The 13,646-nt window shown below is 33.5% G+C and overlaps 1 protein-coding gene across 1 annotated transcript in view; it reads left to right on the forward strand.

Moving 5' to 3' along the window:
- Positions 1–13,646, forward strand: part of LOC147401765 (ATP-dependent protease La (LON) domain protein) — a gene marked incomplete at its 5' end in the record, with an annotated part of 37,257 nt that overhangs the window by 13,806 nt on the left and 9,805 nt on the right. Inside the window, 4 exons of the mRNA XM_086443166.1 lie at positions 494–613; positions 697–771; positions 2,562–2,696; positions 3,932–4,073. Of these exons, the coding sequence (XP_086299292.1) occupies positions 494–613; positions 697–771; positions 2,562–2,696; positions 3,932–4,073 (472 nt within the window). The remainder of the gene's footprint in view (positions 1–493; positions 614–696; positions 772–2,561; positions 2,697–3,931; positions 4,074–13,646) is intronic.

A 13,646-nucleotide genomic window follows, 5' to 3' on the forward strand; every position in this document is an offset into this window, starting at 1 on the left:
CCACATCAAGGTCTCACCATTTGTCTTCCAATTCTTCTTAATGATTTCAAGGTCATATTCAGTTTCTCGACCTCTGCACCCAACAAAGACCTTGTGATCTCATACGAAGAGGGTGGTTGTATGTATACCAGTACCACCACCCTTTTGAGTAGCATTCACCATTGTCTTATGGGGTTGATACGACATTAGCCGCGAGACTGTTGAATAAGAAGAATTTCGCCATTGATCTTTCTAAATTCAATTTTGAAGCTCTTTAATGAGAAACCAAAAAAGATTGTCTATTTTTCTTCTAAACAACTCCATATCTTGTTGCAAAATATGGATACACACAGTTTTATGCAAAATCCCATTTTGTTCAAGGTAAACTGAGAAGCATATTGGACATTTTAGTTTCATGTGAGAGGCATTGATGTTGATGACAAAGGATAAAAACTTGTTCTAGCTATAGTTCAATATGTGTGAATCATTGTTTTCTTGATTCTATTCGTTGCAGTCATTGATTAGAAAGAAAAAGCTTTTTGTGCACTTTGTGTTGGACCCCGTTCTTACAAGTACGTCATCAGATGGATCATCTTTTGCTGCTCGATATGGTTGTTTGGTTCTAATAGAAAATGTAAGCTTCTATACTCATACAAAATTCAAATATTAAATATCACAGGACTGTGTGGCTCATTGTTTTCCTTAATTATGGTTCAGGTTGAACGATTAGAAATTGGAGCATTAATTTCTATAAGGGGCATTGGTCGTGTCAGGGTCGTGAAATTTGTACATGTAAGTTAATAATGAATTAGTTGATGAAGTTTCCACTCTGAATTGACAATTTTTGTTCTAACAGTCATTCTTGTGCATAACTCATATGAAATTTGTACATACTTTCCTAAAGTATGTAAGTTGGCCATGTATATCCAAGTCATTATCGTTCATGAATATGCAGTGAGAACCTAAAAAATTATTTGATATACATAACAATTTATAATAAGCTTAAATTTTCCCAACCTTCAATTTCTATGTACTATATATGTGTGTGTATATAGAGGTCAGTTATCTCTATGATGCGTGGTGGAGTTCTTATGCATGCTTGGAAGATTTATTAGGTCAGCCAATAATGCTGAGGGTGTGAGTGAAGACTGACATCACCACTGGTAGGCAATGATGCATAGTGTTGTTCGTCATGCCAATGTATACATTTCGCGTCTGTAAACTAAGACTGTGGTAGTGCCTTTAGCTGGGAGACAATATTCACTGCTATTATTTGAGAGATATCTACCCAAGTAAATCTTGTAATGAAGGGCACTAACAAGGTTACCTTAAGTTTGATAATAGAAGCTTATTGTTAGTCTATTATACTGAATTGGAACTTGGCCTCGTCGGAATGACTCGGTTGAGTCAAAATCTCAAATAGTGATAAAGTCAGTATGCTAGTGCATGGACTTCAACGGTGTCTATACTGAAATTGGGACTTGGCCTTGGCAGAATGACTCAGTTGACTTGAAATCTCTAATCATGATTTAGTTAGTATGCTAGGGCATGGATGTCAACCGTGTCAAAAGAAATGGTGTTGGAAGGTGGTGGTGCATGCTGAGAGGTGAAAAAAAGATGAACTTCCAATCTCCATTAGAAGTTATATGAAGATCTAGAAATCAGTGGAAACCCAACAGATCCTTGTGACAGTTAAAGTGCAATTGTACATAAAAAGGATTGAAGGGAATGGTTGGAGAACAAGGGAACATAGAGAATCCCCTATTTGTAGTGGAATTGTTAGGGATGCCTTGCATGAGCACAACAACATCGTCAGAGCCTTCTGACAACCTATGTAACAATGAGTTGCACTTGTAGGGATTTTTTCTATGATGGACATTATTGTCCGCAACCCCCATTTACCTCAACAAAAATGCTGTTGTGCTATGAAACCCAAAAAAAATCTTGTGGTTTTGTTGAATCTTAGTATCACAAAATAAGAAACTTTAAATCAAATGTAAGTCTTAATTTTAATTTTAGTTTCTATGGGGTACATTTTGGAGGGAGCTGACAGCAAAATTCCATAGACGTTCACCATCTTATCTTTGCAGCCCCACAAAACTCAACAGAAGGATCATAAAATTCTTGTATCTTAGCAAAATGAAAATGATGTCATGGCATTATTATTATTTTTTCTTTTCCAATGAGAGTGACCGTAGTTGTGCACAAGCCTTAAGAAAGCTCATAAATAAGGCTCAAGAATTATAGGAACAGTGTTGTCAGATGTCAATAAATCTAAAAGTAAGAGCATCTGAACTAGTTTTGGGACATGTAAATAAATTAAATTTTGCAAGAAGACGAAAAAGATTCCAATCATCTATGCTTGACCCCAATAGTGGGGTTGCAATAAATTTAAGTGATAGATAGCATCACAATCAGCCTATCATCTGTACCCATGACTTTGCTCATGCCCTTTGAACATATTTTGCCTTGGTGTAACCAGAAATTGGGGTATTTAAGTTTCTGTGTGCACAGACTGTTTGATACTCATCTAATATCTTGGTTATGATTCTTAATTGTGATTGAAATTTTGGTTACCTCAGGCAGATCCTTACTTGAAAGGAGTTGTCGTGCCAGTGCAAGATAACACTCCCGAGTGTGTGAGTGCAATAAACTCTAAAATTGAAGAGCTGAAGGAAGTTCTTTACAGTTTGAATAGCTTGCAAATCAAATTAAAGGTACACATTGTTTTTAGATGTTGTGGCATTATTTTATTGTTTTAGTATGTTGTAGTAATGCTTAATGTGCTAAATTTAACTTTGCCCTAAGCTTTGTTCATTTTAATTTCAAAATTAATTGAAGTTAAATCAGAATGAAGAAATTTTGCGGAAATTGCAATCTTACGAGTTTGGAGAATAATTGCCAACACACTGATGTTGTTGAAAATGTTGGGGTACACGACTCAATGTCATGAAAAACGGACCAACATATGCAAGATGAACATAGTACCCACATTGACAAAAATATCTGAAGGACTAAGAACCTAGAAGCCAAAAAATTTCATTTACCAATAAGGGTAATGCCATTTGAATGACTAAAGTTCAACTACATCAATGGTTTTTCATAGCCTAACCTGAAAGTCTAAATGTGACGGTGTAGGGTGAAAAGGCGGGATACGGGAATTTTCTCCATTTTTTTTTTTTTACTTTAAAAAATCCAAAAGATAACAAATAAAGTGTGGGTATGGAACAAATATGCAGATTTAGGGAAAATGGTTTTTTCATGAACAGCTTCTAAATACAAATCTGAGGAGCATTTCGATGTTACAAGTTATTTTTAACTCGAGATCCCTTAGGTATGGTTGTTTTTGAAGCACTTCTCATATGTTTAATGTTTCGGTTCTAAGTCATGCTATATTTGGAGACTTCACTTCACCAGTTTGTATAGCTATAAAACTTCACAAAATATGTCAAAATTTTGAAAATTTTAACAAAAGGGATTTATGATAGTGGTGGTATAACGATACTGTAATTGGATCATATGGATTTTCACATTTTCCTGTTGTGCAATGGAATACAAATTTATCACATTTTATGATAGTGACGGTATAAAAATCCAAAAGATAACAAATAAAGTGTGGGTATGGAACAAATATGCAGATTTAGGGAAAATGGTTTTTTCAAGAACAGCTTCTAAATACAAATCTGAGGAGCATTTTGATGTTACAAGTTATTTTAAACTCGAGATCCCTTAGGTATGGTTGTTTTTGAAGTACTTCTCATATGTTTAAAGTTTCGGTTATAAGTCATGCTATAAAACTTGAAAAAATATGTCAAAATTTTGAAAATTTTAACAAAAGGGATTTATGATAGTGGTGGTATAACAATACTGTAATTGGATCATATGGATTTTCACATTTTCCTGTTGTGTGCAATGGAATACAAATTTAAGTGCATACATCTTATATTATCAGGATGCCAAGGATGAACCATTGCAGACTCGTATTACAAACTCCCTAAGATGGGCCAAGAGAGAACCCTCTATAGATTGTGATGAATCTTTTATTCCAAGTTTAGCTGAGCGTTTATCCTTTGCAGGACTCCAACCTGTTTCTGGTACGTGTCCACTTTCCTGTTATCACCTTACTGATAGAATTTAATGAATAAAGGCTTGCTTAGATTTTGTTATGTTTTCTTTTCCACATTACTTGTAGACTAGATAGGATAGGTTTAACTATAACTGCTTCCTCATATATTCCTCAATTTTTTTCATGGTTTTCTTTGAGTAACTGCTGTTTGCTTCATTTCTACTGTTTGTGTATCTTTAATCTGTGGTGGACATTATTTGGATGTGTTTAGTACAAAGCTTTGCATGATAAGATATTTAAACACATCACTAAAAATGCTTCACTATCTTTGGTTTTTCTGGATGCTTTTTTTCTTATGTGTCATCACATAATTATTTGGGTACAATATAAATCAGAAAGAAAGAAGATTTAATAGAAACTGATGAAGCTGAGTGCTTTAAATAATTCAATGGCCTAAGTAAAGAAGTGCGTGCATTAAGTTTTAACTTTATGTAAGCACATCAAATCATTTAAAAACAATCAAATATTATTTTCCGATCAAAGTACTAGAGGAAAGTGCTCGATTTTGACTTTTGTTTTATATGAACAACAGCTTACACATATTTACCTACCTTATGTGATGACAGAAGGAATTCCTTATCGTATTCTTGTGAGATGCTTCAATGGGTTAAACCTATTGTTCGGTTAAGTTAATGATATGGTATATGTCCAATCCTTATCACCTTGGTCCATATTTATTTTGTTCAGTTAACAATTTACCTAATTTAAAAAATAGAAAATAACATCACATTTCAATAGGACTATTATTTCATAAAAAAAATAAAAAATAATTGTAGGTTTAAATAGGACGCTTATCTTTATTATTATAATGAGAGAAGGTGGATTAAAGTGGTTTACCAAAATTTGGAAGACAAAAATTGTCCCAATATTAGCATTTAGCCCTAAGAGAGAAAAGAGAATTGAATTGATATGTTTTTAATTGATTGAATTTCGTTTTTCAAGATCCTTATATAGACAACTTCATCATAGCAACATAGGAGCCTTTTAAAATATTAAAAAGTAACTTTCTAATCTATCTAAGACATATTACTAATTTTCTAATCCTATTATAACTCCATTTGAACACTTAAAAAAATACTTCTAATTATAGCCCAAAGAATAAAAACGAATTTTGAAAAAAAAATTGAAACCTAAAAATAAATTAGAAACTAACAAGGAATATAACTCCTAAAGTAACTATGAAATAGAAATCCCCTACTAAAACTAAAAAAGAGAAATAAATTCTACAAGAATTAATAAACTACTAAAGACTCTCTAACTAAAATTATAGATGACTTTCATCATGTTGATGTCCTGCATCAAGCCTCCTTTCTTTGATAAAACTCGCTCTCGAGTTATTTCTGAAGGCCCTTTTTTTTTCTTGTTTTCATTCAGGCCTCGTTCTAATCCACTTCTAGTGATGTCCAATATTTAAACTTTCGTTAATAGCACAACTGTTAATGCACAAGCACCAAATTCCATTTTTCGTAAACTTTAACAAACTTGGCATAATGTATGCAATCATACTTTCCTTAACAATTTCTTCAAGGTAGAACTTGTCCACATTTGCTTTATGGTTTTGTTTGATGAGGTGGATAATTAGGAAAATTAACACTCGAGATAAAATTAGCAAGTGGTAGAATTTCTTTCATAACAAACATTCTAATTGATAGATCACCAGGGAGGGGTTGGGGAAGAGGATTGTTTTGATGGGGTTGTGGATAGGTTTGAGGGTTTAAGGTAACATGGGATGCAATTTGGGAGGGTGCGATTTAGGTATGATTAAAATTCTGGACATGGTTTTGAAAATTGATAGGGATGGTGGGAATCCTTAGGGTATCTCCAACGGTTTTCTTACATTTCTCCTTCTCAAGGATGTTGAGAACTATGTCTGGAAATGGATTCCAACTTAACCGTAATTTTGTCCTCAAGCCTCTCAAATCAAGTTTAAATTTGAGCTTCTAGATAAGATTTTTTGACAAAATCACCTTCACCAACCATCTTTTGTGGATCTTAGCAAGAGCTCTGAAACCACTTGACATAGCAGAAGCGTGTAAATCAATAGATTCAATAGATAAACAAGTAATAACTTGAAAGAAAATAAAGAAAAAGGCTAGAAAGAAATTATTATTAAGAGAGAAAGGAGAATTGAATTGATGTGTTTTTAATTGATTGAATTTCGTTTTTGAAGCTCCTTATATAGATAACTTCATCATAACAACTTATAAACCTTTTAAAATATTAAAAATGAACTTTCGAATGTTTCTATAAGATAATACTAACTTCGTAATCCTATTATAAATCAATTTGAATACTTAAAAAAACTTCTAATTATAGCCTAAGGAATAAAAACAAATTTAGAAAAAATAGAAACCTAAAAATAAATTAGAAACTTACAAGGAATAAAACTCCTAAAGTAACTATGAAATTGAAATCTTACTAGAACTAAAAAATAGAAAAAAATCCTACTAGAATTAAGAAACTACTTAAGAGTCTAACTAAAATTATAGATGTCCTACATAACAAAGTGAATAGAATTACAGTCACACTGCTGCTATTTGTTTCAATTATCTTCAAAATACCTTTACTATCTTGTTGAAAGCCCTTTTTAATAATGAGCCCTTTTTCTTCTACATGTGGCAGAGAGACCGAGGATTAACTTCATAGCAATCTTCTTGTATTGTTTTAAAAGCATAGACAAACAAAATAGATAACCAAACACTCATTTGGTTAAAACTTTACAATACACTACTATCGTTTGTGCGATTAGTGTCACCCTCATTGTTAATTTCTTACTTGTGAAAGCCTTGCTTTGTCACTTTTACAAAATGGCCTCAAATGAATTACCTTTACATGGTTTTGAGACCCATCTTTGTTTTTTCGTTTCAAATCCTCACTAGAAAATAGCCATAATGCCCAAGAAAATAGTTGTTTTTTCGTTTCAAATCCTTACTAGAAAATAGCCATAATGCCCAAGAAAATAGCCCTAACTCTTCAAAATCGATTTGATAGGGTTACAAAAGGGGCATCTAACTATAAAGACTTGTACCTTCACCAGAAGCATAATCTTAGATTTTTTCAATGTCAACCTTTTAGTTTATAGTTACTTCTGTCAACTCATATATATATTTTTTGTTGTTAGACTTTTTTGTCTGGTACTTTGAGGACCTAATTAATCAACATTTTCATTAGGTACTTGACAATGAAATTGGGTTTTAAGTGTTCCATCCTATAGAGGGTGTTATGAGTGCATATAGATTTTACCTCCTAATGCGGTATTTAAAAAAATAGTGAGCCCTATTCATTTATTGAAGCAGTTTTAATGCTTAAAGGCCTATAAGAAACTGCATAAATTGGAGATTTTTGATGATCATGTTTTCCTTTAAATAAATAGTCTTTAGAATTTCTAAAGATTTTAAAGGATGAACGTGATTGTCAAAGCTCCCAATTCATGTAGTTTCTTACATGCTTTCAAATATTAATGTTGCTTCAATAGTGAATACTTTTAGTAATAAGGGCACTATTTTTTTAAATACCACATTAGGAGGTAAAGTCAATATACACTCATAAGACCCTCCAGATGATAGATACTCAAAATTTGGTTTTGCTGTTAAGGGTTTATAATTTTTTTTTGGTATCAAAAGACAGAAGTATATAAATTAGAAGCTGGCTATTAGGTTTAGGGTTTATAAAGTTCATAGAGAAGTAGTTGTTGCTTTTGAACTTCTGTAGGGTTTTGTAGTTAGAAATCTACTTAGAAAGCTGATTAAATGAATCTTGAGAATATTGTAGGCGATGGTGATGTTTTAGTAAGACCATGGTTTGGAGATTGAAATTCATGAATGTCTTTTGATGCTAAGTTTCTGTAAAAAGTAAGTTAATATTGAATTCACTCAACATTAACCAACTTTTCACAATAGCTTAGAATTAATTTCATTACTAAAATTGGAATTCATGAATGTCTTCTTGATACTAAGTTACTGTAGAAAGTAAGTTTTCCGTTGTAGCTTAAGATCCAGAAGGCCTTCTTGAATTTTGGGATGGTGGTTGGTTGGATGCTTAGATGATTTTAGATTTGAAAGATTTTTGAATTGATCCAACACCTTACAAGTTAGACATACTATTCTCAAGCAAAAGTCTTAATCAAAAAACACCTGTTTTGTAAATAGTATGTCTACCTTACAAGCTAGACATATTATTCTCAAGCAAAGAGTCTTAATCAAAAAACACCTGTTTTGTAAATTTTCTTTGATTCATTGTGGGACATCTTTGGTTGCATGGGTATTAAAGATATTTCTTTGAACATGCACTTTTCCATAATGATAAATTAGAAAAAGTGATTTTCCTTTAATCTAAATGGTGTAGTATCATGGAAGTTGCTGAGTTCTCTGCATCCTTTACTTTCTGTTTCATGTTTCTAGACTTCACTAATATCCCATCAGCAGTTTCAATGTGGACTGAACAGAAAAAGCTTCAATCATGGGCAGGACCCACCTCTTTCTCAACTCTGTAAGTTCAACTAAAAAAGAATTTGTGCAGGTAAACGGTTATTTGTTACATTATTACTATAAAAAATGAGTAACAAGATGGTTTTGGAAACTAAAACTAAGACTTGATCAAAAAATACAGTATATAAAACATCAATAAAATTGGACATGCAAGTAGGTAGATTTGACTAATTTTTGTATCATTCCCCCAATACGGGTACCATTTTAAGTCATTGAAGAGAAAATTATATATGTTTTCGTAATATTGAAGATAATTGAAAGATTTGGTAAAAATATTCTTAAAGCATAGGTTATTAACATGTATTGGCAATGGCATTTCAAAGGCCAAGTGAATGTCATCCTCACAAAAAATCAGCCCATTCCAAAACTTCTAATCCCATAAAAAGTAGTTTACAAATTAATGGTAAAAATTGGACGGTCCACGATTTTTCACAACTTTTAACTTAATACCTTTTGTGACTTGCCATATTACAACAACTAACATTCACTGGGCCTCTAAAATGTCATTGCCCATATATGTTGATAACCGATTCTTTAAGAATATTTTTACCAAATTCTTCCTTTTGGAATCTCATTTGATGAGGGACCTAATCCATCAATTGTCTTTAATGTTACAAAAACATAATAATTTTCTCTTGAATGACTTAAAATAGTACCATTATTGGGGGACGCTACAAAGATGAGTCAAATTTACACCTACTTCCATTTTCAGCTTTTTATTGATGTTTTATATATTGTGTATTTCTTGATTAGGCTTTCGGTTTTGATTTTCAAAACCATCTTGTTACCCCTTTTGGCTAGTAATGTAACAATTAACTGTTTACTTGCTCAAATTCTTTCCTCATTGAACTTGTAGAGTTGAGAAAGAGTGGGTCATATCAACGGTAGGAGGTTTGTTTGATCAGTCCACATTGAAACTGTTGATGGGATATTAGTGATGTCTGGAGATGTGAAGTCGAGAGTAAAGGATGCAGAGTACTCAACAGGTTTCATGATATTCTGTCATTTAGATTAAAGTGAAATTATTTTTTAACTTATCATTGTGGGAAAGTGTTTGTTTGAGAAAATCTCTTTGATACCCATACAACGAAAGATGTCCCATAATGAAACAAAGAAAATTTACAAAACATATGTTTTTGGCTCACGAGGCTTTTTACTTGAGAGTCTGTTTGCTTATAACACGATGGATCACTTAAAAAATCTTCCAAATCTAAAATCAAATTAGGGCTTGTTTGATTGTGTGGAAATTTGAAATTCGAATTTGAATCGAATATTATCATATATCCATAATTCAATCGGATTCGATCTCAAATATTGATATATAGTATCCGTCGAATTTTAGATTCAAATTCGGATACCAGTTATTGTTTTTAGAGTCGAATTCAGATATAGGCATATCGATTTGATCGATATCTGTTGACAAACCCTAGTCCCATCCCCTTTAGTTTCTCGAATATCAGAGTAATCATCATCTTTAACTTATGAAGTTTGAACTTTGAACTGGTTGAAGATGCATTTTATCAAGTTTGTGACTCAGCGAACCTTACTTATGAATCAGCCTAACCTGATAAACTTAGTAAGATTTCAAATCTTACTAATGGTCGTTGGACCCACGTGGATTATCCCATTGGCAATCCAACACCACAACCTACTTGATTTCATGGAAAAACTCAATTTTAAAAAAAGATAAAAAATTTGGAGCTTGATTCATGAAACAACATTAAAGAAGGAGCTTCAAAAGAAGGGTGATTCTAAAAAGAAAGAAGCGATCATGGAGGGTAACAACAATGTTGAACGGTATCAAAGAAGAAGCTTCAAAAGAAATATGACCGGGTTGATGAGGTCATGCAGAGAGAGGGGGCTGAATATTGCCTTTGGAAGATGAGAGACTTAAAAGCCACGCTTTCTACCCCAGTAAGTCAACTATGGAGCTGAAAATGATTATATAAAAAGTTATAATAGGCAATGGCCTCGTGCAAAAATTGTTATTTTGTTATGCTACAAGAACAGGTAAGTTGGAAATAACAAATAGGCGATACATCAAACAAGAATCCTCACACCACACTTTGGTCTTCGATATTCAAAGAAAAATGGCAACTGTATGAACTGCTGCTACTCCCACATAAAATGAAACCTTAAGTGTGCTGATAACCCTTATTAAAAATGCAAGCTTTAGTACGAAAGAGTTTTGGTATAAATCTTACCATTCTATAATTGTTTCTCACTATTTGGTTCAATTGTGTAGGAAAGATGCTCATTCTATTGTATGGTATCCAATTTAGATTAGATTCTTTGAAATTATAATATATTTTATTTTTGAAAGTTTAATAAAAATTTTATGTGGGAAATAATTTTTTGCTTAGAATAATGGGGGTAAAAGTTTTTTTATTTTTTGCTTAGAATAATTTCAAGCATAGGTGAGTTATTCCTTTTTTCTTGTTTAGTTGTTTTTACTATTTTCTGTTATGCCCATTTATGGATAATTTTTAGACCCGAGTAGAGTATACTTTATTGGGTCATTTTATTTCCTCATCATGTTAATTGCAAGCATCAAAATGGACAAGAAAGATGAGCTTTAGCATCAATTGTTTAAGCATTGTTTCTCTAGGTCTTATGGATAAATAAAACTGATATTTTTCAAGTTTTGTCCTAATCTTTGATTCGCTTGACTTACTGAAGCCTTAAGACCTCATTCATTTAGACAAACATGAAGAGCCGGGATAATTCTATACCTGCATTTGATTACCTACACAAGTCTTGAATAAGCATCAACTCCTGAAAAAAAAATGTCTTGCTTTTTACCATGACCAACTTGATTTTATTTTTTAGAGTTGGACTTCTCTCATGTAAATATGATTTTTGGTTTTATGGTTCCAATAGCTCTTCTTAGTTTTTTCAAAAACCCAATCAGGAACAGCTGCTGAACCCGTTTCCCAAAACGTTCTGGGGTAGCATTGATCTGAATTTTTTAATTTATTCTTTATTTGCTTAAAAACTCATAAAACCCAGTTGAACTGGTGACCCCCCAGTGAACCCAATGCCCCACCGCTTGAATGATTAAAGGGTAGGGGTTTGGAGCATTGCAGTTCTCAAGTGGTCAAAGACCTACTCCTGCCCCACCGCTTGAATGATTAAAGGGTAGGGGTTTGGAGCATTGCAGTTCTCAAGTGGTCAAAGACCTACTCCTCTCCCTATATATTGATTCAGAAGGGAGTAATGACTCGAGATCTTCCCTCACAATGAATGGGTCAACCTCAGAAGCTAAATAACGATTACTGAAAGAACCTAATCAATGCACCAAAAGCACTTTGGCATTAATGTTGCGAGAAGTTAAACCCTTATCTCTTTTGTGTTGTAACACACCACCCTTCACAATCCACGTCCAAGGTGGCCCATATTTGGCGATTTTCACTCTAGTATAGAGTACACTTTTAGGATCCTAAGTTTCCCTTACTCTGCGAGTGGCTTTCATTCTGGCATCATTGACCCAAGACATGGTGCTGGCTTTGATAAGAACCAATACACTAAAGTCACCTAGGTGTTAACGACATAGAAAGTTGATCCCTCATCTCTTCAGGGGCTTAAGAATTATATGCTCCATTGTTTGTAAAATTGCAAGAGGGCTTTAATTGTTCATATTGCTTTGTTTCTATAGAAAATATGAGAGAAAATTCTTTTCACATTGTTATTTTTGGATAGGTAAGGATACATGAATTAATAGGAGAGGATACCAACACAATTAGGTAACTCAACTCCTTGATTCTAGGAAGTAAAGCAGAAACCAATTAAGCCATAAATCTTGGAGATTTGGATACTAATTATCCTCATCTCTTTATTTGGAAACTAACAAAATCTGCTAAATACGGAAATTCAATCTGAGATTTCTTCTAATTGCACATTCTAAATTCAACACTCCCCCTCAAGCTGGGCAATAAATGTCAATCATTCCCAGCTTGGAAAGAAGAACTTCAAAGTGATCTTGGTTGAGAGCCTTGGTGAGGATATCTGCGGTTTGGAGACTTGAAGGAGTATATATCATCTTGATAACTCCCTGATCAATCTTTTCTTTGATGAAAGTGTTGTCGATCAATTTCAACATGTTTAGTTCTGTCATGGTGAACTGGATTTTTCGCAATACTGATAGCAGCCTGATTGTCACACAACATTTTTATTGGACTTTCAGCAGGAATTGTCAGTTCATCTAGGAGTCTTTTGAGCCACATTCCTTCACATATTCCATGAGCCATAGCACTGAATTCAGCCTCGACGCTACTTCGAGCAACTACTGACTGCTTCTTGCTTTTCCATGTAACGAGGTTTCCCCACACATAGGAACAGTAACCTAAGGTAGATCTTCAGTCAATCAGGGATCCAGCCCAGTCTGCATCTGAGAAGATTTCCATGTTACGGTTTGTCCCCTTTTTGAAGAACAAACCTTTCCCTAGGTCTTTTTGAGATATCTGAGAATTCTGTAAACAACTTCAAGGTGCTCATTAGTGGGTTTGTTCATAAATTGACTTACCACACTAACAGGAAAACTGATATCTGGTCTTGTGTGGGACAGGTAAATCAGTTTACCTACTAGTCTTTGGTACCTTCCTTTGTCAACTAGAGCAGGGCTTTCCATTAAGTCACGTTTGTTAGAAGGGTCCATAGGGGTATCTGAAGGCTTACAACCGAGCATACCTGTTTCTTTGAGTAAATCAAGCATATACTTCTGTTGAGAAACAAAAATGCCTTTGCTGGAACGAGCTACTTCCATGCCAAGAAAATATCTTAGTGCACCAAGATCCTTGATTTCAAATTCCTTTGTAAGAGTATTCTTTAACTGTCTTATCTCTTCTTCATGATCACTTGTCAGGATAATATCATCTACGTATACAATGAGAGTTAAAAAATGATAGATTGAAAGTTGTTGATTAACACACCCTAATTGGGTTTTAACTTAGTATTACAAAGACCAGCAATGGAAAAGACTAAAAAGGACAACTGACTAAAAACCTACACTCCCCCTCCAGTTGGTGCATGGATATCAATAATGCCCAACTTGGACA

Source organism: Akebia trifoliata, chromosome 5 (assembly GCF_017979445.1).
Source record: "Akebia trifoliata isolate Shusen 1 chromosome 5, ASM1797944v1, whole genome shotgun sequence".
In the NCBI taxonomy this organism is placed as follows: domain Eukaryota; kingdom Viridiplantae; phylum Streptophyta; class Magnoliopsida; order Ranunculales; family Lardizabalaceae; genus Akebia; species Akebia trifoliata.